Here is a 27,520-nt window from a genome sequence, read left to right as displayed (position 1 = left end):
ATATATATATTTCTTATAATAATATTACATATAATATTTTTTAATATCTTCGATTTGGTTTGGTTAAACCGTGGGTTTAAATATTACAAATCGTACACCGAACCATATATTTCGGTTTGGTTTGGGTTTAAACCGATGACAAAAAAATTGGAAAAAAACCCAAACCAACCCAACTTGTCGATTTGGTTTGGCTGGGTTTCGGATCCAAATGCTCAACCCTAGTATTCACAGACCATGTAGACTGGGCCTTAACAAATATTCACTGATAATCTTAGACAAAGCATAAAGAAATGAGCAGATACGCGTTAGGTCAATTGGTCAGAGTAGTGAGTTTCTCTTTTTACACTAAGTTCAAATCTTCTTGTCCATAAATTAATCAAAGTAGTTTAAATTATCATTTGTATGGAAGTAAAAAAAGTAAACATAAAAGAAAGAAAAAAGCATTACCAAACGAACCAGCCAACAAAATTCTAATGTTTTTCTCATATGAAATTTAACATTGATTGAGATAAGGGTTTTATTTATTTATTTATAGAAGTGATTGAGATAAAACAAATATGACATTAGGGACAGCTTGGGCCCTGTGAATGAAATCAGAGGCCATAAAAGACAAAGTAGAAACAATACACATTGTTATGGCCATGAAAGATAAGCTTGGGCCTCTTGCATTTGCAGAACAAAATAAAATAAATAAAAGAAGAGTGCTAACATCCTTCTCAAGCCATCTGTTTCTTTTATTTGTATGATGTTGACCGGCCTGGACCTGATACTATTTCACTCAGTCATCGACTATCATCCATCTCCACTTGTTATCTTAACTCAAGCATCAAAGCGAATAATATAATACCCAAAAGAAAGACAAGAAAACGCACATTTGAATAACAATGATTTTTCATTTTAGTACACATTTTGGATAAACTTCAATGTGACCAAAAAATTCCCTTACATAATTAAAACACATCTAAATATCAAAGAATTTTCTTTCTAACACACATTTGGGACAAACTTCAATTGCACGAGATACAGTTTCGTAGAATCTAACCCCTGTGAAATGTAAACTGGAAGGGTATTTCAAATTTGATTGAGATGAGATCAAGGAAAGATCACATAGGGACAGTACGGGCCTTGTACATGCAAATATAGGCCATATGCCAATCACCTGAAACAAGCAGCACCAAAAAATTGTTTAGCGTAACGCACAATTTTAGGGCCATTCAGAGAACCACATGGCAGCCCTGAGTAAAATTCATGCTATTATACACATTAAGAACTCTCGGCAATCTTACCTCCTCCAGAGAGTTTGGTGATGTCTTCCTCCCGCTGTGGGATGGGATTGTCATCATCATACTCGATCCATTTCCCTTGAACCAACAAAAGAAGTCCATGAGTTAAAAGGTTTGAATTAATCACAAGCGAACAAAGTATAAGTTATTCCAGAGAACTGACCACTTTCTTGCTTGACCCAGGCAACATAATGGCCTGAGTCGGCACTACGACCCTTGTGTGTCAGCACAGCAACCAAATCATAAATTCCAGTCATGGCACCTGCAGCTAAAGGACAGCCACTTAGTGAAATAAGTGCAAACTAGGGATTCAAAGAACCCAAGCAGAACACAGCAAAAAATTCCACAGGTTGAGCTAAGAAGATTCATTAGCTTTTACCTTCATCGGGTGTAGGATTAGATGCTTCTCCACTTCCATTTGAGGATCCCTGTATGCAGAAAAGAGGTTTGAGATGCTTTTGACATAATCAAATAGGCATTTCATTTGTTTTTTGTAAGTCTATAGCTAGGTTGTGTAGTCACCTCCACATCAGACATCTTGATATCATTGTCTTTTGAACCAGAGCTCTTTTCATTGGATTTCAAACCAAGTTTTTTACCTTCCTCATCTCTCAGAGTCTGATAATTGAGGTTGGAAGTAATTAGGACAAAGACACAAGAAATAACAACCAATATTTTGGAAAATATTAACTTAAGTTAATCAAAATCGAAGTGAAGTATATACCCGGCGAGGAGCTTCCAATCTTTTGCGAAGATCATCAGAACAGAGATCGAAAATATCCAATTGCAAAGGGTAATCCACTTTCTGAGATAAGGGAAAAAAAGTTTAATAGGCAGTGATACTAATAACTTTTGTATAATAAGATACAAGTGCACTAGATATGCAAGGAAAACTGTCAAGGGTGCTCAACAAATCCGCAATGCATTATTCTCTCCAAGAAAATACTTTAATTTCCTCCTAAAATGATATGGAAAGAGACAAAAGACAAATCTGTATATTAGGAGAAAAGAAAACAGGCATTACCCGCAAAATCTTGGCCTTCTGATTTGATTCCCTCTTCCAGAAAAAACGGACAAACTGAATGGTCAAGTACCTTGAGCGAAAAATAAAATTGAAAATTAGGGTTAACTATATGATATTCATTTCTTTCTTTTTTCTTTGGGTTAAATTCAAAGGCCAGACTACAACTCAATTTTAGCCACATACCCAGAAAATAAAGGACAAAAGGAGTCTGAATAGACAAGCTTAAAGAAAGTAATCTAATGCATCCAAATTGTAACGTCATAACTTACTGAATGGACAACGTGATAGTGTAACTCATATAGTTGGAGACTGCAAGATTACACGTTGGTGAGTTACAAGCTACAATGATAGTTCGTACCTTGGAAGGCCATTGATACGAGACTCCTTCAGGTAGATCGCACTACGCCCCAAAGAAGGAGAATTTTTTTCCAATTCCGATTTTAAAGCCTACATGAATCAGTGTAATAAATCAGAACCTTGTAATTTTTATCTTGTATCTTAATAATATCATTGCATTTCTAGCACACACAAATAAGATCTCCTATATAGTTGTGAATGTGATTACACTCACATGTTTTAACCCTTCGTGCAAATGGTTCACCTCATGTGATATGTGGCATTTAAGGGAATACACTGATTCTGTTTCCGAGCTTTCTTCCCCACTTTCTACGCAGTGCACCCTAGCATCCCACCAAATCAATAAATAAATGAAATGGTAGCAAAGTTCAGCTTCATAAAATAAACTGAAAAACTCGTAAAAGGCTGATTCAGAAATATTAATATATAACAAATTATGAACTTCAACAAGTCAGTAATATATCAAGCCAGAAAGAAAAACAAAATCACCCAATTGATAAGGTAACAAACGTTAGCATAAGCCAGACAAACTGAACAAATTAGTCATACATTAATTTACTTATTTTTCAGAACAATCCATCCAGAATCATGAAGAATATGTTGTTAATCTCATAATAATAAACAAGCAAACTGTTTAAAAGGTAATCTGACACTGCTACTGAGTGTTAACCAATATCTAATCAGAATACAGTAGCTGATAAGTTGCGGATATCTAACCTGCTAACAAGTTCAACGCCGAAAAGGGCCTTAACTGTGTCTGGACTTTCACTGCAAGAGAACATCATACACTATAATTTTCCTACATGTATTTATATGGCAGAACACAGACTGGCAACTAAACAAAGAGAACACACAAATTGCTACTAGACCTAGAAGGACTAAGAAGTTGAAAGAATAAAAAACAGCTTACAAAAGTATTACTAACCAAATTTAGCATAGTTAACAATTGAGGTGGGGAATCAGTTTCCATAGATCATTAGTTTAAGAAGACTCAATTCCAACATGGTTAACAATTGAAGTGGGGGACTCAGTTCAAAACTACTTGCAGTTCCTACAATACACATAGAACCCAAAAAATGATAATAATAACCTACCTAGAACCCGACGATCTTAGAGACTGAGAAAGGGTGTACAAAAGCTGTGTCCAACATTCTTCAGCATCCTGTTACACATTTAGAACAAAATGATCAATAAACTACCAGAGTAACTAGCATTAAGCAGCAAGTGGTGTTACAATACAGTAAAAAATATTTGAAAACCTGTTGCATGAAAGTATTATTATGCAGCTGACCAAATTGAGGATACTTTTTACGCAATACCTGCAATATAATAGCAAATCAACTCATGATCAGTAAGAAACTACAAACCCAAGAACTACTGATTTATCAGGCTCCCTGACATAGGTTTTGATAGTTGCAAGAAAAGTCTCATAGAGTGATGCTTCATAGAGATATAAAAAGTGGTTAGAGAAATTAGTTTAAAAAGTGAATAAAGATAACAAACCATCCAAAATTGCATGGGTGCCACAGCCTTGACACTTTTATCCAGTTCACCAAATAAATCACGAGTTGCAATAGTCAACATATGAGAAGTCTGATCCACATCATTGCTTCTTCCAGAATGTGAATACCTGAAGAAATAATATATTTTCATTACTAGCCTAAGGTTATTACCAAAAAAAAACATAAATATTGCAAGTAAATTGACATGCATTCTTTAACTGAACAAGCCAACTTACTTGATCAAAGCTGACTTCAACTCTGGAACTGAATGCAGACATTGTACGGTGGAGTTCATATAACAGGTGTTTCCTAAATTAAATAGACCAGCACTATGACCCTGGAAGTATAAATAACATAGGGTGAGATAATTTATACATGACGCAAAAAGAAAAAAAGAAAAAAAGAAAAAAAAATTCAAATATTGAAACCCAAAATAAAACCATGGAATTCAGAAACACAAAAAAAAAAGTCTGAGTAAGTTACAAAGACAGAAAAGAAAAGAAAAAAGTCCTTTTAGGACTGAACCTCCAAAGACATAAGGTGACATAATTGAGAATTCAATGAAGCCATTATTTCTGATAATGATTTACATGTCAGGTAAGAAGAAAATAACCTGTTGGTATTACTAGTCAACTAGGACACCTACCACAATAGTACAACATCATAACGAAGGTCAAAATCACAGAAAAGTAAGAACAAATCAAATGTTACAGAGCCACACACACACACACACACAAAAGACAATGCAAAACTCTAAATGACAGAAATAGGGGAAGTTTGCAAACAGTATCACAAGCATATCATAATAACAGCATGAGATCAAAGAGAACAAGAAGGAAAAAAAATATGTTTCCTACAACTGAAAAGAAAAGACAGCTTCTATTTAAAGGTGCAGAATTACTACTTACCAAGTTAATAGCTTGTTCTTCTTCAGGGAGATCTTCCACAAAAACAGGACCCTTCTCTGGAGCCTTGACAATCTCATCTGCTGTCCCCATCATCATCAATTTTTGACCCTATACAAAGATATATAACCGATAATTTCTTTTTCTCCTATGAAAGGTTATAGATTTGTGATTAAACCATAAATAAGAAGCGAAAAAATTCACTTCAACAATAACCCACCTCTTTTACTCCTAATGTCGACCACTCTGCATCATCCTGCATTTAAAAAAAGACACGCACACACACAAAAGAAGTTAGGCACATACTAGACAGCTTCATCTGGGCACATTACAGGAAGTTTTAATTAGACACGTGCAGAAGGATTTATTTCATCAACACAGTATCAAGAAGAAGGATACACATATATATAATGGGACAATTTCACTACGCCCAAAGACATCTGTTTACCTTCAATAAACCACCTTTAACCATTATCTTCTGTCTTTCAGGAGGTACCCCGGTTAAGTCGTATAATTGGCATTTGAATACATAAGGGGGCTGAGTAGTGTCAATTTCCACAGCTTTAAACATCTCCTTTTGCCATTTCACACTAACTACAAATGGGTAATAAATCACAGTTGTCAAAAACAGAATCTACAAACTCAAGTTACAAGTTACAAATCTACAGAACATCAAATGAATAACACAATTATTAATTTAGATGCTTTTATTGTCCTCCAATTAACCTGACAGAATCTAGAAAAAATTGTGACCGAGCTAAAACTAGTTTATTCATTTCTGGAAAGAGTCTGGAGTCTTGGAAAACTGATTTTTCAGCAACATCTTAGATTCTTCGATAGTATGTCATCAACATTGTTACATAAGTTGAAAATAGCAAAAGACGCTAAATAGACTGAGAAATATATATGCGTTCCATTCTACGCCCTAAAGACGAAAATTGAATCACTCCACTTCAATACGAAAAACCCACATCCGAAATCCAAAGCTCGGAAAGACCCAGATCCTAATTTGCAAAAATAAGCCGCAAATCGAGCTCAAATTGCTCAGAAAGACGGATGAACAAAATGCTTAACCGTATCAAATATCACAAATCTCCAGTTACCTAGATCACAGAATTGAATGAAAAGCCCTAAGTGCGCCCCCAAAGTGAACAGAAATGCTCAAAATTAAAAAGAACAAGTAAAAATACCAATTTGGACTATAAATAAAATCAATATCTAATATATCTTAGATGAGAAATTAAGCTCGACAGGCCCTCTAACCGGTAATCATGGTTGAAAAGCTTTGCTACTTCAAAGATCGGTAGGAGACAGAGGTTCGGGTTTTTGTAGAGTTTAGCTTGGAGAACAGGCAAAGACAAATGTGCTGTGCTCTGCTGTGCTTGTGTGTTCTAGGCTTCTGGCTTTCGCTTTATAGAGAACGAGTCCGAGCCCGGATCCGTAACAAAAATGAATAATTCGGCTACTTGCGGTGCGGATAACCCACAATTGGAAACACGGTATTAGAAATACTAAAATTTGGTTTTTTTTTTAAATAAATAAAAAATTGCTCGTGATAAAGAGGATTTTGGTGTTTTTTTTTATTTTTTATACAAGGAATATTGGGGGAGGGAAGAACCGAGCATAGGCCTTCAGGTGCATTGATAAATCTTCTTAGGGCCAGTTTGAGATTGCCAACGCATCATTGGTCGCGGGCCTGTGCAAGATAGCCCATTAATAAGAACTATTATGGCTCAGCAGCCAAGGGCAAACAAGTGTGGTGGGCTAGGCATGGAGGGATAACCCCACGTGAAATTGTGACGTGCCTTAATTTAGTTAAAGCGGTAGTGCAACATGAGACATGTAAGTCAAGTAGCGATGGGGTTGTAAAGACTACTGGGAAGGGAGTTATCAGTCGGGTGGAAACAGATGTTGTGCAACATGGCAATAGACACATGCGAGGGGACCAAGACCAAGCCAACATGGGGTTCGCTCGGTATACCAAAAAATAATGTGTTGGTGGATCGGCAGAGGTTGCAAAGGAGCAACCCCACCGAGCACAATGAATCTTTTAAGTTGGAACTGCCAAGGGCTTGGGAACCCTTGGGCAGTCAATGGGCTGAAATGTGTTATTCGTCGTGAAGTTCCCAAAGTGGTCGATGCTCGAAGCCACATATGGCAAGGGTGAAGGGGAAATTAGGTTTTCCCCATGCTTTAGCAGTCAACAATAATGGTTGTTCTGATGGGCCTTGCTTTCTCTTGCAGGTAGAGTTGGTTATAAGGGTTAAATGATTTTCATCCCATTTTATTGATGTAGAAGTAGGAAGTGTAGGAGGGGCCAGCGATTGGAGGTTAACAGGTTTCTATGGATTCCTCGTGGTACATGATCGTCCTAAGTCTTGGGGGGCTAATGTCGATGTTAGGTTAAGGGAATCGGTTAACATGATTGTGTAGGGAATTTTAATGAGGTGCTCCGTGAGGATGAGCAGTTGGGGGTAACCCGTGTCGCGAACGGCAAATGGAGGGTTTCATAGAGGCACTATAATAGTGTGGAATGCATGACTCGAGTTTTGTGGGCTATAAGTATACGTGGCGTAGTCATCAACCATGTGATATTCGAGTATGACTGGATAGAGCAATCGCGGCCCAGGCATGGCGTGACCTCTTTCCTCATGTGGTAGTTCGTCATCTTCCTCATAGCAACTTTGATATTGTTCCTCTTCTAGTGAGTATTCGGGGGGTATTTACTAAGGGCCAGTTTGGCATTGATGTGCTGTGAAAATAATCATTTCTTTGTGAGAGAAATCATGTGAGAGAAAGCAGTTTGGCATTTGGTAAACTTTTTGTTATAAGTTCTGTTTGTACAATAATCAGTTTCTGAGTGTTTGGTAAATTTTTTTGTAAAAGTGTTGTGAGCTGTGTATAATGACTAAAAAGGGCATTATGTTGAAATGACTTTTCTGTTTAAGTGTTTGGTAAAAGGAAAAACACTTTCACCTTAACTTATATAATTTTTTTTGTATTAAATATGTTTCCATCCCACCTTAAAAATTATTTTAATTATAAAATAAATTAAGTATTCCATTAAAAATAAATATATTGTCAATAATATGGTCATAACAAAAATTAAACTAGTCATAAACAAGCAATTATATACATTTCTAACCAGATGAACTCATTAAACTTGCGGCTATCTGATTTCTCAATGCCTTCATTTCTTGTGTTACAGGACCATCTTCTTGTTGTGCATCAACCTCTCTCTCAATCTCTTCATCTTGAGTACCATTTAGGTCATCTTCACTTTCATCAAAATGACAATCACGTTTGGCATGTCTTCTTATATAGTTATGAAGTGTTATGGTTGCAATAACTATTTTGACTTGTTTTGCAAAAGAATAACTAGGCATGTCTCGTAAAATACTCCATCTCTTTTTCCATACTCCAAAAGTGCGTTCGATAACACTTCTAAGGGAAGAGTGTGCATGATTGAATACCTCTTTATGGCCCATCGGTTGAACACCCCTACGAAAATCAGGAAGATGATATCTTTCACCTTTATATGGTCCTAAGTAGCCTCTCATTTGTGGGTATCCTGCATCTACTAGATAAAATTTTCCTTAAAATTTTTTTTTTAATAGATTATTCACAATGTAAAAAAAAAAAAAATTAATATAAATTATATGATTTTTTTTTTCTTTAGATAGAAATAGTACCATTTAGAGGTTTAGGAAAATTCAAACTTTAATCACGTAAAGCCGATAGAAATATCCTTGTGTCATGGGCCGTGCCTTCCCATCCGACACATGAAAATATAAATTGCATGTCAAAATTGCATGCAGCCATCACATTTTGGGTAGGTATCCCCTTTCTACCAATAAATGGTATTTGATTAGAAGGAGATACTACAGTTTGCACATGAACACCATCTATAGCACCAATACAATCCTACAAGTGATAAAAGGACAAACATAATATTAATTATAATATTATAAAACATAGACAAATATTTAATAGTATATGCAATAGTTACCTTGAAATGAGGCATATATCTAGAATCTTGTAGGATTTCTTTTGGAGTGTTGTTAAACGCATTTTCCAATGGTTTAATTACATCCATAGCCAAACGACATACAACATCAAGTAAGATACTAAAATATCTGCTCACAGTCTCACCAGAATGTTGAAAGCGATCATGTGCTTGCCTATTTGCAGATCCATGTCCTAAGATGTTCAAGAACATCCCTAACATCTCAGCAGCACTCATTCTTCTTGAACCCTTTAATCCATAATTGTTTTGCAATTCATCACACAATCTTATAAATACATCTTTATCCATCCTAAACATATTATGGCAACAACTTTCATTTCCTTATAACACTCCCATCAACCAAATATTCCTTGTTTGATGGTCATTCATACAGGGGGTCTTATGAATATATTTCAAGTAATAAAGTTCAATAAGACGAGCAGTGACACATATAATTTGGTTGATCTCCTCCTCATCTTCTGGAATGGACATGTTCTAAAATAACCTGCAAATGTGTTTATTTACTTCAAATATCTTTTTCACTGTGCATGCATGTTTAAAATATCACTCACAAATTCAAATAAATGATCATCCAACATTAATTCAAATATCATTCACAAATTCAAATAAATTAACAACATAACACCGAAACATAAATTAAAGCCACTAAACTATCAAATTCTAGTCTTCAGCTAACTCATGATTAAGAAATTGAAGCTTGAGGTCAGGATCTTCCATGACAACAAACATCTCTCTTTTCTCTTGAGCACAAAACAATTTAGTTGCAAACCACCACAACTTGCTACCACGCTCTGCCCCAGGTAAAGTTACAACATCTTTCATCACTTCAGCAATACTAGTTCCTTGTGAAACTATATTAGCCATTGATGTTCCAGTACTCCTACTCTCAACCACCTCAACAAGACGTTCAATTTGTAGTGATAATTTTGCAGCACCTCCTATTTTCCCCCTCCTTTACCTTTCTTCTCATTATTATCTTGAATTTCAAGTGATTGATTAGTTCTCTTTTTTGGCACATTGTTTGTAGTTTGAGTGGTTTCAATTGGCACAGACTCATTTGAATCACCGTTAACTTCAAGTTGGTTGACATCATCATCACTTTCAATTGGAAGTACACCAGATGAAGGTGCCCAAGAATGCTTACCAGTGGCTGCGACATTCAAAAACATCATATCTAACTTCTCCTCCATCTCAGGACTAATACCCTCAAATTGGAATCTTGCATATTTGGGTTCTGCCTGCATTATGACATATACAAATATTATAATGAATTTTTAAACATAGTTATATAAAAAAGAAAGGATATCTGTACAATATTAAAAACAACAAAAAATTAAAATACCTTAATTTTATCTTGCCACCATTCCTCAGATGCATCAACGGTATTCTTAGCGACATTCCACCCAAGACCAGTTTCCTTCCCTTTTAGTTCTTTCCATATTTTCCATTCTTTTTTTAGTAAATCCCACTTGTTTTTCAATTGTAATTTTTCATACGGTCTTCTTATCTCTTTACTAATATTTGTAACCAACCTTGCCCATCCAACCTTATTAAAGTGAGTACCGGGACGATTGCCTAGATCCACCTCCTTGATACAAAGGTCAATGAAGATGGCTATAGTTTGACCATTCCACACTGCTGACAATTTTTGGGATCCACTTGCAACATTTTCAGTTGTGGTGAAGTTACTATTCTTCTTTGACATCTTATTGCAATAAAGACATTATATATAAGCACAAAAGAAAATAATAGGAATACAAGCAAATTACGAAACAAACCAAACTAGCCACAATGCAGGGCATAGATGTTTATCTAATCTAAACAGTGCATAGATGGTTAAAACTAGCAAAAAGATAAAATTAAGGAGAACTATGAATACAGCTTTGCTAATAAAAATTAAAGAGGAAAGTTTCATACCGTGAAATATGCAGGAATTTTCAGAATCACAATCTTGGATTGCTCAGGAGATAGACCCTATCACATAATTAAAGTAAAAATTGGGTAAACCACATTGTCAAAAGGAATCTTACAATAAACTGACAAGTAAATGTATTCCAGCAATAAAAGTTCCCAAAATAGTGACCACATTTTGGAAAGCATACTCTGTGAAACGGCCCACTGATATAAAATATAATCCAAAAGTCTCATACTCTTCTTCAATCATTTTGTTTTTTAGGATACGAAATACAGAGTATTTCATAAATATCCAAGTTCTTATTTACACTGCCTGTGGAAACTAGGCCCCTAAAACAAGAAACAACACTGAATAAAGTCACTACCATTTTAGGCTTTAGGGATGAAAGTCACTATGATTTGAAATGCCTACAAAAATGTCCAAAGTTGAACTATACGCCTCAAGTAATCCCAACCCCAAACTACCACTTATTGTTCAAAGGCTTTGTCATTCAACTCTACAAAATAAACCAAAAGGTTGCCATCACAATAAAATTTCATAACACAGCTTTCTTCCCTCCTCAGACACACATGAAAATAAAACAAGCTTTCCTCAACAGTTTCAACGATATGATCAAAGCACATTTACTATTAATGACCCAAATATCTTTCAATCAAATATTATATATAACATATAGGGAAATGTTTGGGATAGAAATATTTCAATTGTTCAGGCTTGCAAAGCTGATATTCACTAGGAAAGTTTGTATGGACCCCTACATTAACTAAGGTACATGAATTAGTTTGGAAATACCAAAACTCTTATATAATTAACCATACCAGAAATAGAAAGCCTCTTGAACTGGCAACACTTAACTTTCTTTATCTCTATCTCTAAACTAATAAAAAGAATTCACCTAACCAACTTGCAACTCAATAAGATACCAAATAACAGTGGCTCACTACTGATATAAAAATTCATCTAGAACCCAAAATTCCAAAATGAAAACATAACTAATGAATCAATAATAGTTTTTCAGGATACAGAGATTATGGAGAGAAACAAAACAAGACCATAACAAAATCTGTCATATAACACGAATGCAAGCATTTCAGGTACAGTGAAATATAAAAAGATTTAAAACCACTGAGAGGTTCTTTAGAGCTTTATGCTTTGAAGGTTATGACCAAGATAATATAGAAAATTTCAAGTAAAAAATACTGATGGCCAAGATAATATAGAAAATTTCAAGTACAAATTAGAGCTTTATGCTTTGGAGGTTTGACCCAATTGAAATCTATTTGCCCAAATAGAGAGAAACAACAAGAGAAAGAGTGAGTAAGTGAGGAAGGCTGTGATATTTTTTGCAAGCAAGACAAACAGTAACAGAGCAACAGATAAAGACAGCATGGATATTTTTTCATGTGCGTTTTTGCTGTATTGGCATGAGAATGACATTCTTCCATTTGGGAAGATAGTTAAACCCTAGAAATTAAAGAGAAAGAGGGACAATTGAAATTGAAAATAAATAAACATAATATGTGTCTCTTACCTGAGTCTTGTGGCTCAGCAGTACGCTTCAATTGATCCAACAAGAAAAAACTGTAGGCAGAATGGAAGAGAAGGAGAGGAGTGGGCTTTGTGAAGAGATTGTGTGAAAGAAGCAACGTGATGTGAGGGAAGGAGGAAGAGAGAGCGTGAAAATAGATTGAGGTATTTTTGGAAGTTTGTAAAATTCATTAAAACCCAGCTCTTCTCAAATCTGATTATCATATAATCAGAAAATGAAAGCAGGTATTAGCTGCTTTCATTTATTGCTTTCTCTCACAGCAATTTTTAACAATAAGTGATTTTCTCATTGGTTACCAAATGGGTTGGGCTTCCCGAAATTTTTTAAAAATCACTTATTACCCCAAATAAGCAATACCAAACGGGTACTAATTCTCATCGAAAGGTGAAACGGTTTAGATTTGAAGAAATGTGGCCAAATCATGAAGGATGTGAAACCATCATTCGAGAGGGATGAAATTCTGTATTTGGCGACCACCCAATACAGGATTTTGTGTGGAAAGTAAGGGCTACACATGATATATTATCTAAATGGAGTAAAGAGATTTTTGGAGGGAGAATCAAGTAGGCTCAGAAGTTGCAAGCGCAGCTCGAAATACTATTCCGGCAACCACGTACCCTAGCAGTTTTAAAGGCAACATGTGGTGCAAAAACGCTTGGATATTTTACTAGCACATGAGGATAGGGATGGCAATAATACTCGTCGGGTCGGGTCCACGGCCCTAATGGGGGTAGTTTTTGGGGGGAAATTGGGGCGAATCGGGATCCTCGAATTTGTAAAATCCCTGACCAGAGATGGGCCGGGGATGGAATTGTTATCCCCATCCCCAAACCCGGCCCGATAAGTAATATATTTATTTATGATCAATATATATATATATTAATATAATAAACAAAGTTACCCTAGAGACTAAATGGATTTATTGTGCTGACTGAAAAAGTTTCTAAAGATTTGGATAGAAATTATTCCAAGTTTTGTGTCCTCCTTCTTTGCCCTATTGAGTTATTATTTTAACAAAAAATATCTTGTGGTGGTTGTTTTTAAAGTTTCACAATGATTTGATTGTGCTTTAGATAATTATTTTAACAAGAAATATCTTATTAAAAACCGGGGATTAGGGCGAGTATGGGAGTCACTTCCCCGACAGGGATAGGGACGGGATTCCCAAAAGCCTAAACCGGGATTGGGGCGGGACGGGACGGGATTGTGAGTGGGGACGGGATGGTATTGCCATACCCGCCCCTAATCGACTCGTTGCCATCCCTACATAAGGAGGCGTTTTGGAGGCAGCGTTTCAGAGTGGGATGGTTGAAGGAGGGGGATCATAATACACTTTTTTTTCATAATAAAGCAACTAGTATGAGGAAGAAAAATTTAATTCATGGCTTACCTGATGTGCATGGTTAATGGCATGCATCAATTATGGGGATTGAAAGAGTGGTGTTGTCTTATTTTGATGAGTTGTTCTGTTCTAGTTCTAGTTCTCCACTAGATGCACATGCCATTTTGGACACTGTGGATGCTAAGGTTACATATGAGATGAATAATTACCTAGTCAAAGAGGTAATATGTGAGGAGATTCTGGCGGCGACCTTCCAATAGGCCTCGTCATTTAGCATGTGGGCTCATGGGCCGATGGGGGCCCTCTCGGCCCATCGAGAAATAGCCCGGCCTGACCCGTTATGGGCTTTTGGAGGGCTCGGCCCTCATTGGGCTGGGCTAGGCTTGGGCTTAGGTGTCTGAAGCCCAACTTGGCCTATAAGCCCGACTCTATTAAGCCCAATAAAGCCCAGCCCAGCCCACCCACAAAATCCCAGCCCATTAGGCCCGTATACATATATAATTATGTATAAATAAAGGTTTACAATTAGGATTATATCACTTGAATCACTAACCCCCCCTCTTTCATTTTTGTGTGTGTTACTTGTTTGAAACGTTGTGTTTATTTCCATTGAATTATGCTCATTTTTGTATCCATTTTTTACATTTTGTTTGCTTAGTCTCCTTCATTTTTCTGTGCTGAATCCAACCATATAAAGAACACAAAATTTGCACAAACGGTTGAAAAGTTATAGGTAAAAAACTGGACAAATATCGAAACTGAAAAATAGAGGAAGTTCATAATTCGTTTATGCCTAAAACGTGATAAACTGGTAATACAGTGGTGATAAATGGGTGATAGAATTGGTTGTTTGTGTTTATTTTGAGTTTCTTATTTTGTTTCACTTCATTTATTTTCTTTACTCATTCCTAGTTTATAATTGGATGATTAGCACATTAATTTGTGTCAATTATTAATACAACAATTATATAAATCAAGAATAAGACGAACAACATATCATATCACTAAACATAATCATACCACCAAATATAATCATGTTTTTCTTGAACTCGTCACCAAGCATTTACATATTTATTCATACTATCATTCATTAAAAAAAAAAATTTGATACTTATTATTTTTTAAAATTATTTCTTAAAACATGTTACGATCTAATTATAATGAAGTTGAGTGCCTCTTTTTGAATGGCATATTGTTTCTTTCTCATCTTCTTCTTCTTCTTTTCGAATGAAATAGGCCCATTGGGCTTAGCCCAGCCCAGCCCGATGGGCTTTCTCAAGCTTGGCCCATGAGTCGGACCTAGGCTTTGAATTTTCTTTAAAAACCTAGCCTGCCTCGGCCTGTTATTTTCTCTCTCCTCTTTGAAGCCCAGCCCTGCCCATTGACGAGCCCTACCTTCCAGATGCATCCGTCAAAGGCCCTCGACCTAGATGGGTTGAATCCATTTTTCTACAAAAAATATTGGAGCCTGGTAAGAACGGATGTCCGCCATTGTTCGGGCTTTCTTGCGTTCCAAAGATATGCTCTGACAGGTTAATTCTACTCATGTAGTGTTCATACCAAAGGTGCCAGAACAGCATGATATGACACAATTACGGCCAATCAGCCTTTGTAACATCATATATCGTATTGGAGCTAAGGTGGTAGCCAATATATTGAAATTGGTGCTTAAATATGTGATATCAGATTGTCAAAGCACTTTTGTTCCGGGGCGTTTGATTTCAGATAATACCATCTTCGCTTTTGAGCTTGCTCATGCGACAAACAAGAGAAGGAGAATGAAGAAGGGTTTCATGGCGTTAAAGGTTGACATGAGTAAGGCTTATGACCTATTGAATGGCCTTTTTTTGGAACAGATGTTGCTAAAGCTGGGTTTCCATCCTAGGTGGGTGATGATGATTAACCGAACTGTGTCTTATTCTTTTCGATTTATGACAACTAGTTCATTAATACTACAATCAAGTAGCGAGTGTGATGTACTTACCATTAATAGTTTAACTATATATATATATATATATATTAAAACCATTAATACATTATTACTACTTTATTTAAGATAAACTACCTAGTATTACGGTTTATTCATTAATTATATTAGTTAATAGTAATGAGTTCAATATAATATTTGTGTTACCATTAGTACATTAAAACTAATATCCATATTGGAACTAGTATATCTAATGTAACTAAAGGTTTGTTTGGAATTGTTTCTAGTCACTTAGTGGTTGTATGCGATTCTCTTCGGATTAATTCAACTTATTGTTGGGTTTGGTTACTAGAGAAGATTTATCCATATTCATGCACCATTATTGCTTTGTACTTGTACTTTTTCATCACTATTTATTATTGTTTATTAAAAAAAAAAAACTAAAAGTGCTTTTTGACAACCATAATTGCTTCTTATAGTGTTTGGCAAAAAAACTTATAAGTGTTTGTGGGTCACAAAAATGCTTTATAGAGTGCCTTTTTAGGAATCACTTTCAAGTGCTTATGAGAAGCAATGGGATTTTCAATAAATTTTGTTATGTTCTTTTAATATAAGCGCTAAAAGTATTTTATGAACAAAAGTGCTTCAAACAGGAATGGGTCGAGCAAACTCCCCCTGGGCCGAAAAATTACAGACTAAGCTTTACTTAGATAGGGCTTTGATTGAGAAGTGTTTCCAAACAAGCCTAATGATTATAAAAATTGGGACATACCAAATTGTTAATAGGTATATTAGTACTAGAATAGAGTATATGTTTTGTTATTAGAGATTCCACACAAAGAATTGAAATCCCTATATGAAATGCTTATCCTTACTCTTAATCTTAATGATACTCATATGGTTACATAAATAATATGTTTTCTTTTATCAAGGGGACATGGAGGTGGAGGAATATCATTTAGGACCCAACATAATGAATATGCCTTCATGCAATACATATATGATCTCTTTTAATATTACTATGTTTTTGTTGTTGCCAAAGTTAGGAAGAGGGAGGGGCTTTTCTCACACACACATTGCCAAAATACCACGGGAGTTTGAGTATGAGACCATTGATATGCAAATCAATAAATTTTCACTAAATTAGACCCCGTTGACATGTTCAATATGTACAATATTTGTTATCTATTCACTAATATTTTAGTTAATACTTCAACATATTTTGGTATATACTTTGATTTTGTTTGGTAATTCGGTTTATGCTAAAATCAAACCAACTGGTTTGCCTTTGGATTCTTCGATTTTCAAATCGTAAAATTCAAGTAATGAACTAAAAAATTTCAATTTGTAACTAATCGGTTAGGTTTTAATATCATATCAATTGGCGGTTCAATATCTAACTATGATTATAATAACGGAGGAAGACAATGCTTTTCATAAACACAACGATTATGATGATAACAAGGAATCAAATAACCTCACAATTTCATACTTAAATCGATGAGCAATGTTGCCCTTTTTCTTTTTATCACAAGGAACTCCTCTTTTAATTAGGGGATTCTTAAGCCCTAACCAAACGACGCCGCTTTCAACATAAACACGAGATCAACCAGAAGAGGCATTTTGGTGCGCTCTGTTTGTGACCCGAGCATATTCACAACAAATCCCAATTCCACGCTAATTCCGTCTCTCTCTAAACCTCCCACCAATGTACGGAGGCTCATCAAAGCCCGGCCGAGTTGGCGGCGGCGGCTCTGGCCGAGGAGCCGGAGCCGCCAAGCTTGGCCGAGCCTCCTTCCCTCCACCGCACCGCTCCTCCGCCCAAACCAGCCGCCTCTCCCTCGGTGGCGGTGGCTCCAACCCCAGAAGCCGCAACTCAGGCCCCGCCACGTCAGCAGCTGCCTCTGCGCCTGCCGTGGAAGAGCAGTTCAGTTTAGTCGCCGGCCATAACCCACTTGCCTTCTCTATGATCATTCGTATGGCGCCCGACTTGGCCGAAGAGATCAAACGAGTCGAGGCCCAAGGTGGGGCCCCCCGCATCAAATTTGGTTCTCTGCCCAATAATCCCATTGGCAATGTGAGTATCTGGGGCAGTATTTGAACTGAGTACTGCTTAATTTTTGCTAATTTTGTTGGGTTCTGGAAATTTATATTTTTGTGTTTGTGATTTGCCTATGCGTCTCTTGGTCGTGTTTCAATTGGGCATTGCTCAAGTTCTTCGATTTCTCATTTCGTTCTTTAAATTCTGTTGTTTTATGAAGTTTCATAGAGAAAAAAAAATTTGTGCTTGTACTTTTGGTCTGTGTTCTCCTTGGTTAGTTTCGGATAGGGCATTGCTCATTTTCTTCAAATTTTAACTATTTTCTGTAGGTTATGGAATATTTTATAATTTTTCTGATGATCTTGTACTTGGTTTGTGAGTAATTCTTCAATTGGGTTTTGCTTAAATCCTTAAAATTTATTATTGGCAGACTTAGGAGTATTTGTTTCGTTCTTACTTTTAATTTTTTCTTATCTTTTACGAGGCAACGTTGAGCTGACTTTTGGTTAGGTGCAGCTTATATAGTTCAAATCATATTCCTTTTGTTACTTTGTGTAGAATTATTACTTCGTCAACTAATTGGGTTTCCTGTGAAATTATTCATCTGGTGGGGTTGATGTTTTTCAGAGTTTTTGGGATAGTTTGTGCTCCCCATATGATAAAATTTGAATGCTTTTAAGCCTTTCCATTGGGATATTTGGAATTTTCTTCATAGTAGCTAGTCTTTAATATAGGTGCAGCAATTATCTTAACGTTTTCATTGCATTGAATGGTCCAACATTGCATCAGGTTATTGATCTGGATGGGAAGGAGTTTACATTTACATGGTCGCGGGAATTTGGTGACCTCTGTGACATTTATGAAGAGCGTGAAAGTGGTGAAAGTGGAAATGGATTGCTAGTTGAATCAGGATGTGCATGGCGCAAAGTAAATGTGCAGCGTATCTTAGATGAGTCAACTAAGAACCATGTTAAAATGCGGTCAGAGGAAGCTGAGCGCAAGAATAAAACCCGCAAGTACGTAATCTGGTTGCTATATCGGAGTTTCTTTACTTTATCATTATTCAGTGTTGATATTCATAATCTTCGGTTTCTTTTATTGTGTCCCAATTATATTTTTAATCCGCATCTCCATTGGTTGCTGTCTTAATGGTTACAAAATAAAATACCATTTTAGGTGGCACTTAGATGCTAATAATATCATTATACCTGCATTTAACATGCAACCAAAGTATCTTACTTCACCCTTACACCCATTCCTAAATGATAGAAAAAATTGTTTTTCATCCATTCCAGATGATTCTTCCTATAGTACATGTTTAAAATTTATTTTCAGTTGCGATCATTTTTGTGTAGCTCTGGTTAGCTTTTGGTTATTTGTTTCAAGACTTTATAAGTACAATTATGAGAGGGTTAAAGTCCTTTGTGGTGCATCTCGGTTATGTCTTTGAGCTGTTTAGACTGTTGTCTTATTCCTTTGTTGTATCAATTTAATTTATTTTTGTTCCTTAAAACAGAGCCATTGTGTTAGAACAAAATACAGCTATGAAGAATCAATTAAAGCAATATGCTGCTGGAACTGGTAAGGTTTTTAATGCCGGTTTCATGTATTTCTCTATTTATTAAATGATAGAGTTCCTTTTCTGACTTGTACAGAAATCAATAGTTTAGTGCAAAGCAGAAAAACTCGAGATGTATGTAAATTCAGTCTGTGTAGTCTGCATTGCCTTTATAAGCGAATCAGATTGAACTAGCTAGAGCTGTAGTGCCATGAGGATTAATAGATTTTAAGTGCTCAGCCTAAATTGAAGAACATTAATAAAAAAAATTATGTACTTTAATTACTCAAGTTGTTTTTCTTTTTGTTTAAATTATTGCTGATCGTATATATATATATATATATATATATATATATTCAGTTAACTACTGTGTTTTTCTTTTTAATTTTATAAAAAAGAATCACAATTGAAATCTCTGAGCTACTCAAGTGAAGTTTCTGATACCTCACTTGTTTCCAGCTAATCATCAGTGGAGGAATTTCAAACAAAAGAAAGAGCCTCCATTTAAAAAGCAGAAAGTTGAACTGCCTCAAGGTGAGTGGAGCCTTCTTCTAGACATTTTTATTTCCTAACCCTTTTTTTTTCTCTCTCTTTAAAAAAAGGAGAGAGGGGGGGGTGTTGTTTTCCCTCATACAAGTGACGTCTGTGTATATTGCCATATTACTTTATTTATTAAAGTAAATTGATTGTGCTAATATAATATGGGGCAAGAAAAGACCGCAGTATACATTTACAAGTGTGGTGAATCTATTTCTGGCATTAAACCAGTCAAAGAGAAGACTAACACCATATTTTCTTTAACTGCACAACAGTAACTTCTTTGCCCTACAAATCTGTTTATTCCTCTCCTTCCAACAGAGATCACAACTCTGAGTGTGGGGGTAAATTTCCAAATTAATGTCACAGTTTTGTTACTGGAGACTTGCCAACACCCCACGACAAGGGTCACCGAAATAGGCACTACCCACTGGATACTAAAAACCAAATAACAATAGTACCACACTTCTTGGGCGGTGGTTCGTTGTTTCTTGCTTGCACATGATGCAGTTATTCTTTATGTCAAACCTCACCACCTAAATGATCAACCATTAGACACTTATTTTGCGCCACTGCCCATACAAGAAAAACTGTGTTCTCGTTACTCTTCCCACCCTAATTCAAGCTGTTAGGAATCTACTTCTACTCCCCAGTTAGCTCCTCATAATAAACTTCACTGGAAATCTCCCTTGCAATTGTCCCGCCCACTCAACCTTGTTACTGTCCCCGGCCAGAAAAGAAAACCGTGTCACTATCCCTCTTCCCTCCTTTTTATGGTTTGAAAATCTTTCTTCTTCCAGTTTTCCAGTTTTAAAGTTGTTAATTGAATTGCCTTCAATATTATAGGATTTTCAGCTCCCCCTAAATCAGCATATAAAACTGGAATATCAGCAACAACTACTGTGAAGGGCAGGTACTCATCATCACCTCTTCCATCTCCACCTGAGCAATCCCGTGCTCCATCATCTCCATTAAGAACTGGAAATATTTCAAAGAGTCATGCAAGTGCAGAAGATATTGTACCCTTTCAGGTGACTAGTAAAGACAAACCTGCTCCGAGCTCTGATAAAGAAATTCCAATCAGGGGTACTACTACAGCACAGAAAACAGTGGGCAAAGGCAATAATGGAGCTAACCCTACAGATTTGCAGAATATGTTGATTTCTTTGCTCATGGAGAATCCTAAGGGGATGAACATAAAGGTATGCACTAACTAATGACATTTAATATATTTGATATTAGCCTTGTGTCTCTTATTCAATTTTCCAATCATAACAGGTCATTTTTTGTTATTTTATTTTAAATATCACCATTACTCCAAGTGGACTAATGCCACTTCGTAAAGGATATTTTCCCAAAAGGACATATACCTCACCCTTAAGGGTGACACCACTTCACACAAGACAAAAACAGAAGAGAGTTCTACGTTGCCTGATCCAAAATATCCATGTGAAGCCCCTAGCCATAGACACACCCAAGACAACCTCCCTAAGGGTTAAGGACCATGGACTCAAGGGTATCGACGTTTAGCCCGCAGCCTCCACCATACATTTCATTTACTCAATTACAAAGATTTCTGGAAGACAATTTATTATTTCCTTTTGTAGTCACTGTTTTTTAAGTACCTCACAACTAGATTTTATCACAATAAGTGGAAAATCAGTAGTGTGACGACCATACTATAGGTACAAAACTCTCTCAAGGTAGTATGTGTATTACATTGTCTTTAATTGATTGTGAAACCTATTTTTTTAAAATCAATTTTAAATTATGTACTTATTAAAGTCTTTTATAAATTTGTATCGTACAATAATACATATAGTATTTTAATCACGCAAAACCTTACATGCATGGGATGAACAATCAAATTTGCCAATACGGTGCTTCTGGAATCCTACAGAATCGAGCAGCCTTTATAAATTCTTGAAATGTCTTGTTTTCTTCTCACACCACTTATCTCACTCTCTCTGTCTTGCATGTTTATAGGATTTGGAGAAAGCTATTGGAGATTCGTATCCCAACTCTGTAAAGAGAATTGATCCCATTCTTAAGAAGGTAAGTGATGGAAATCCTTGATGCCTATTACTAAAATAAAATTAAGTAATTTTATGTTTTCTCATTCAATTTTGATATCAGATTGCTAATTACCGAGCTCCAGGGAGATATCTCTTGAAACCAGGAGTGGAGTTAGAATCCTCCAAGAAACCTTTGTCTGAAAGTGGAAGGTACTCAAGTTTTTTTTTTCTTTCTCCAAAGGCTACTCTTCATGATGAAGTCAATTAGTGGCAAATCTGTTTTCCTGTTCTCTTTGTCTTTTAGCATATACGGAATCTTGGGTCTACTACACAATACTAAACCTAATGGCTCCTGTGTATAGAAAGATAGAAGGAAAATGGGTATCTTTTGGGCTGTTTGTATCCCCTTTGAGCTTGCATGATGTCACTAGAGATGCTTTACGAGTTCTCCCCTGGACTTATAAGTGCATATGCATTATTTTTGTTATGTCACACTGAATTTATTTATATGATGCTTGAATGTTAACTCCATTCATTGATATTTAATATCTGAAGTTTTATGCTAAACTACTTATTCTTATCCCAAACTACTTTACCTAGAATCCTTTCAGTTGCTTTTATTTCCCAACCTTTAACAACAAAGAACTCATGGACTATAATTTAGCTTTATAGTCTATCCTGGTTGTACTTGTATCCTTGTTTTTAAAAGCCGACTGACAGTGGATCAAGCAAGGATTTCCTCTTGGAGATTTTGATGCAAGTTATGTCATTGAGTATACAACATGATGACCACTCTTGTGGAATTATATAGTCTGTGTTCGGTGGTTGATAAGCTGCTAGTTTCTGTCTCTCTTTCTGCATGTATTTTAATGTGCATGTAATTAATTTCCAGTTCCCCAGAGGATAAACTTCACCAGACGCCGGCTTATAATGAGAACCGTGATCGAACGCCTGTTCGAGCACCACACTTTGAAGAGAAAGTTACTCCTAATGAGTTGGAAGAACGGGTTCAGGGACAGTTGAATGCTACAATTGGAGAAGAACCAAATGCATTGATAAAAATTGATAACCAAAAGCATTCACCTGATTTGTTTGTTGATAAAAGGGGTTCCGAAAATACTGAAGCTCAAGTGGGCAGTTCCAGTGATACCGGAAGTGACAGTGACAGTGATAGTGACAGCAGTGATACCGGAAGTGACAGTGGAAGTCCTAGCAGTAGCAGAAGCAGAAGCAAAAGTAAAAGCCCAGGGGGAAGCGGGAGTGTAAGTAGTAGTGATAGTGAAAGCGATGCATCTTCTAATAGCAAGGAGGGTTCTGATGAGGATGTGGATATTATGACAAGTGAAGATGATAAAGAACCAAAGCATGAATTGCAAGGCTCCGAACCAGGGTTCTCTACTTTGCCCGTCCCATGGAAAACTCCTGATGGCAGGCCTGTGCAGAGTGGGTATGATGAGAAGCAAGATGATCTTGAATTTGACGCAGTTGAGACTGAAAGACACTTGCCTGATGTGGAAAAGAATACTGAATTTGCTGTAGTTGGTAACTCTAATCGTAATAAAGGTGAACAGCCTCCGGAAGAAACAAAACCCTGTTCACCTGAGCATGGGGAGCTCCAAGACCACCAAAGTTTGGTAGACCCTTTGTTTGGAGGGGACACTACTGTCAAGGATGACTTCAGGTATGAGCAGTCTGACAGCTCTGAGAGGATATCTAAAGTTAAATCCAAAAGCAGTTCTGAGGTAAAGCACTCTGATGAGAAATCGGAACGCAAAAAAAGGTCAAAAACAGAAATCTCACAGCAACCTCCTGTTTCTGCGGGTAAAGGTGCCCATTTTCCAGAAGCTTCTCACAATCTGTCTCCTGATAGACTCATTGAAGGCTCTCATAAAGACCCTGTCTCTCAAGCGATGAATAGAGCTGATAGGGGTGGGAATACTGAATCTGGCTCTCTAAAGGCATGCCACCAATCATCTTCTGGGAGACATAGTTCCGAGTTTAAACAATCAAGTCGGAAGTCCTTTGATCATAATCCACAGGCAAAGGTTCCTGATCCAGCAGAAAGACATGATAGATATGCTGAGAGTATAGGGCATGGCCGAATGTATTCTGAGAGGAGCTCTCATGTGCATGAAGGTTTACCCCTACAAAAAGATAAATTTCATAGAGATAATCAAAATGACGATGATTATGCGAATGAGAAAAAGATTCCAAGAAATTCCAAGGAAGGTGGTATCCGAGCCAAACAATCAGTGCCTTTGGACTCCCACTACCAGAAACATGGTGATATGGCTGGAAAGGTCAAGGGGAGTGGACAGGTTTCCAGCCTGTTCTTGGGTTCTTCGCCAAAGGATAACAGCAGAAATGGTGCAGACGGACCTCCTGTTGTTAATGGTAGAGGCAGTAAACTCCAAAGAGAGTTTTCAGACTTGGAGTTGGGTGAACTTCGTGAACCCTTGCCTGAGGAAACAACAGTTAAGAAGCAGTTTGAAAGAAAAAGTTCATTTAAGCAGTCAGACAACAAAACGAGCACTTCAGAAAACTGGGTTTCTGATTTTAGTAAAGTGAAACCTGCAGGAAAGGCAAATTTTGATTCGGGAAGGCCATTCTCACCAGATTTAAACTCAAAGTTTCCTAGTAATCAGGAAGGCTCAAATAAAAAGAGGAACTATGAAGATCGCATTGAGGATTTAACAAGGTCTCAACCGAGAGCTGTGCAATCCCAGTCGCAACACCCTTCACGAGTAGATCAACCTGATGTGGGGCGCCCATTTAGTAAATCAGTAGATCTTAGTAGTAAATCTAGGCAGAATGAAGCTGGAGGTAGACAAGTGATTGGTGTGGATGGACATGGAGAAAGCAATAAAAAAGCAACCCCAAATGCTGCTCAGCAGCATGACTCTAAACGAGGTCTAGTTTCCCATGCCATAAAAGAAAGTAAAAGACAGGCATCCAATATGATGGTGGATTTGGCTGATGTACGAAAGGATTCAATGCTGGCAGAAGGCAATGACAGTGATAGAAGAAAAAGGGATTCTTCTTCAGATGAGAATAGTTGTTCTTATTCTAAGTATGAGAAGACTGAGCCTGAGCTGAAGGGACCAATAAAAGATTTCTCTCAGTAAGTGAACAAAAGGCGTTTTTTTCCAGGCCTTGTTGTATTTACTTCTGTTTTTGCCATCTGACCTACCTTGTATTTTTGGTTTTTCTTGTCTTAGGTACAAAGAATACGTGAAAGAATATCGTGATAAGTATGATAGCTATTGCTCGTTGAACAAGATCCTAGAGAGTTACAGGTAATCTGAAGATTCCTTTCACCTTTTTTAAGGCAATATTGCTTCTTATTTATTGTTACTTGTTTAATTAATGGCTTTATGTTGATTTCGTTCAAATCTGTGCATCTCAAAACAATTTATTCCTGCTAAATGTAGGAATGAGTTCCAGAAGCTAGGGAAAGACCTTGACTATGCTACAGGCACAGATAGACATTATAACATCCTGGGGCAGCTGAAGGAATCCTATCGTCAGTGTGGAACGGTATGCCTTGTTCTTGGTTTTCTAAATACCTTTCGCACTGCCAGTTTGTACTTGATGCTTGAAATGTGAAGTAATTCAGCAAGACATTGTCTCACTGTTTTCTTGTTTTGATTATGTAACTTCAGTTTCGCTTATTTTGTTTTCATAATTTTGCTCAGTGTTGTTTGCATGCCTTCAAATTTGGCTTCGTAGATGTATCAGTGAAAATTTTACAGATGTATCAATGCACTCTTTTAACTTCAATGCTACACATATACGCCTGAGCATATTGTTGTGGAATCCAATTATATACACCTGTGTACCTCTTGAATGATGAATAACAATACCTGAAAATAGTTATTAGAAATTGTAGTGGCTTATTTTTTGTGAATGTTAATGACTATTGCAATGTATGGAAAACTAAAACAGTTAAAAAAATTAAGGATGATATGATAAGAATAAAAATTATTTCGCTGTACTATTTCCTGCAGCTTTTCTGTTTCGAACTTGTACAAACTCTAAGTTCGTTCTTGTACATGTACAAGTTTTGAAGTACAATTTACCCTAACAAGCCACCAGATTTGGGATTAATCCTTTATTTGGTGAGTATGGAAAAATTTGATCAAAATAATGTTGTCATATGTAAATAGTTGACAGTGTGTTGCTGGTATTTATATATTTCAAATATTCGTGTAGATACTGTTTTACCTCTGATTCTATTTTTCTTGAGTATTTACAATACATAAAGCGCTTTGGGATTTTTTTTGTTTTCAGTTCTCCCAATACTTTAAACTTAGCATTTGTGATTTATTTTTTCTTCAAATAATAACTAACTTTATCTTGTTGAGCTTTTCGGTTTGACTCAATTAATAATGTCACTTGCAGAGACATAAGAGGCTGAAAAAAATATTTGTGGTGCTTCATGAAGAATTGAAGGTGATTCATCCCAACCCCATCGACCTCCATCTTTGACTTGTTGCAACTATGCATTTGCTCTTAACCTTCTAGTTATTTATTTAAACACATCTTTTTGTACAATTATTCTGAATATGTTTCGTCTGCCTGCAGCACCTTAAGCAAAGGATTAAAGACTTTGCAGTCTCATATATGAAGGACTGAAGAGAGAATCTCATCCTCATTCGCTAGAATTGAAGCCTCTTCTTTCAGGTCCTGAGGGTGAAGATGGATATGATCAACGCACAACGCAGTCCTTTCTTTGGAGATAAATGTCCATGTCCTGTTGAGAGTGTCGTAGGGTTTTGGCCGTGCCTACCTAGTATATCCGTACATAACATTTATTATTTGATTTTTGTGTATATTACTTTTGTACTCAGGTCCGGCTTTTTGTTTTTTGTTTTGCCTGACCTATTCAGCCTATTAGGTTTATTGGGCTCCTTGATGTTGTGCTTTATGTGCATATTTGTGTATCATACATACATTGGGTGGGAAGAAGAACTCAAATAGAGAATCAAATAAGACTAAATCATTGATAGGATCATGCAGATAAATTCAATTATTCACCCTCTGCGGATGGTGAAATTCAAATTCTATTATTCTTGGATATGCTTTTGTTGGTGCTGTGTTTTCTTCGTCACCACCAACAACAGAAACAAAGATGGTGACGGTTGTCAAATTTCTGTCATTGAATATCCTTTGAGATTGGCTCTCTTGTCGGCGATAAGAAAGCATAAAACTTTTTAGTAAATGGTTTTTCTTTTAACAAAAAAGATAAGTAGTTAATAAAAGATTGAAAGACAATGACATTGTTTTGACAAAATTAAATGAGTGACAGATGTGAAAGTAAATTGGATGTGAAACACCTCATATGTGAAAAGTGTGGATTTATAAGCATCTAGATTTTTTTTTGTTTTTTAATCTAGATTTTCTCCGCTAAAACCTGTTTACAAATGAAATCATAATTTGCCTTCAAACATTTTACGAAATCATAATTTGCCTTCAAACATTTTACGAAATCATAATTTGTCCTAAAATGTTTTTTTGAATTTTTTATTATAAAACTTT

At 36.3% G+C, this 27,520-nt stretch overlaps 3 protein-coding genes across 4 annotated transcripts; 1 reads left to right on the top strand and 2 right to left on the bottom strand.

Moving 5' to 3' along the window:
- Window positions 1-857: 857 nt before the first annotated feature.
- Window positions 858-6,559, bottom strand: LOC103327733 (ubiquitin carboxyl-terminal hydrolase 6). 2 transcript variants are annotated; one of them, XM_008230106.3, is made up of 18 exons: window positions 6,335-6,559; window positions 5,520-5,665; window positions 5,292-5,327; window positions 5,075-5,182; window positions 4,403-4,503; window positions 4,168-4,294; window positions 3,924-3,983; window positions 3,759-3,826; window positions 3,382-3,432; window positions 2,879-2,987; window positions 2,666-2,754; window positions 2,308-2,377; window positions 2,008-2,088; window positions 1,806-1,901; window positions 1,663-1,711; window positions 1,447-1,551; window positions 1,287-1,361; window positions 858-1,159 (listed from the first exon to the last, which is right to left on the bottom strand). In XM_008230106.3, exons 1-18 carry the CDS (start codon window positions 6,342-6,344, stop codon window positions 1,104-1,106), a joined length of 1,437 nt encoding a protein of 478 aa, XP_008228328.1. In that variant the 5' UTR covers window positions 6,345-6,559; the 3' UTR covers window positions 858-1,103. The 2 variants fall into 2 exon arrangements, with proteins under 2 accessions (XP_008228328.1, XP_008228329.1); XM_008230107.2 differs by having other exon boundaries at window positions 1,447-1,545.
- A 3,093-nt stretch (window positions 6,560-9,652) lies between these two features.
- Window positions 9,653-12,736, bottom strand: LOC103328842 (L10-interacting MYB domain-containing protein-like). The gene is made up of 4 exons (XM_089050672.1): window positions 12,545-12,736; window positions 11,016-11,072; window positions 10,441-10,803; window positions 9,653-10,336 (listed from the first exon to the last, which is right to left on the bottom strand). The coding sequence occupies exons 3-4, from the start codon at window positions 10,801-10,803 to the stop codon at window positions 10,037-10,039; spliced, it is 663 nt and encodes a 220-aa protein (XP_088906798.1). The 5' UTR covers window positions 11,016-11,072; window positions 12,545-12,736; the 3' UTR covers window positions 9,653-10,036.
- A 4,718-nt stretch (window positions 12,737-17,454) lies between these two features.
- Window positions 17,455-27,059, top strand: LOC103327807 (dentin sialophosphoprotein-like protein). Its single transcript, XM_016793990.2, has 12 exons — window positions 17,455-17,908; window positions 18,662-18,888; window positions 19,389-19,453; window positions 19,890-19,964; window positions 20,814-21,169; window positions 21,954-22,022; window positions 22,104-22,192; window positions 22,875-25,103; window positions 25,201-25,278; window positions 25,414-25,519; window positions 26,384-26,434; window positions 26,567-27,059. The coding sequence occupies exons 1-12, from the start codon at window positions 17,540-17,542 to the stop codon at window positions 26,615-26,617; spliced, it is 3,765 nt and encodes a 1,254-aa protein (XP_016649476.2). The 5' UTR covers window positions 17,455-17,539; the 3' UTR covers window positions 26,618-27,059.
- The last annotated feature ends 461 nt before the right edge of the window (window positions 27,060-27,520 follow it).

The sequence above is a fragment of the Prunus mume genome, linkage group LG4, assembly GCF_029339155.1.
Source record: "Prunus mume cultivar Tortuosa linkage group LG4, ASM2933915v1, whole genome shotgun sequence".
NCBI classification, from domain to species: Eukaryota; Viridiplantae; Streptophyta; class Magnoliopsida; order Rosales; family Rosaceae; genus Prunus; species Prunus mume.
The sequence above is the reverse complement of the archived record's forward strand: the minus strand, read 5'-3'. Positions and strand labels throughout refer to the sequence as shown.

Excerpts from the sequence above, each read along its gene's own strand:
- LOC103327733 (XM_008230106.3), bottom strand. Across the intron at positions 4,295-4,402 it reads TTGAAGTCAGCTTTGATCAA|GTATTCACATTCTGGAAGAA; the intron begins GTAAGTTGGCTT and ends TTATTTCTTCAG. Across the intron at positions 2,755-2,878 it reads TGCACGAAGGGTTAAAACAT|GCTTTAAAATCGGAATTGGA; the intron begins GTGAGTGTAATC and ends TGATTCATGTAG.
- LOC103328842 (XM_089050672.1), bottom strand. The coding sequence starts at position 10,803 with ATGTCAAAGAAGAATAGTAACTTCACCACAACTGAAAATGTTGCAAGT. Across the intron at positions 10,337-10,440 it reads GGTGGCAAGATAAAATTAAG|GCAGAACCCAAATATGCAAG; the intron begins GTATTTTAATTT and ends GTCATAATGCAG.
- LOC103327807 (XM_016793990.2), top strand. The coding sequence starts at position 17,540 with ATGTACGGAGGCTCATCAAAGCCCGGCCGAGTTGGCGGCGGCGGCTCT. Across the intron at positions 17,909-18,661 it reads CCAATAATCCCATTGGCAAT|GTTATTGATCTGGATGGGAA; the intron begins GTGAGTATCTGG and ends ACATTGCATCAG. Across the intron at positions 22,023-22,103 it reads TTGATCCCATTCTTAAGAAG|ATTGCTAATTACCGAGCTCC; the intron begins GTAAGTGATGGA and ends TTTTGATATCAG.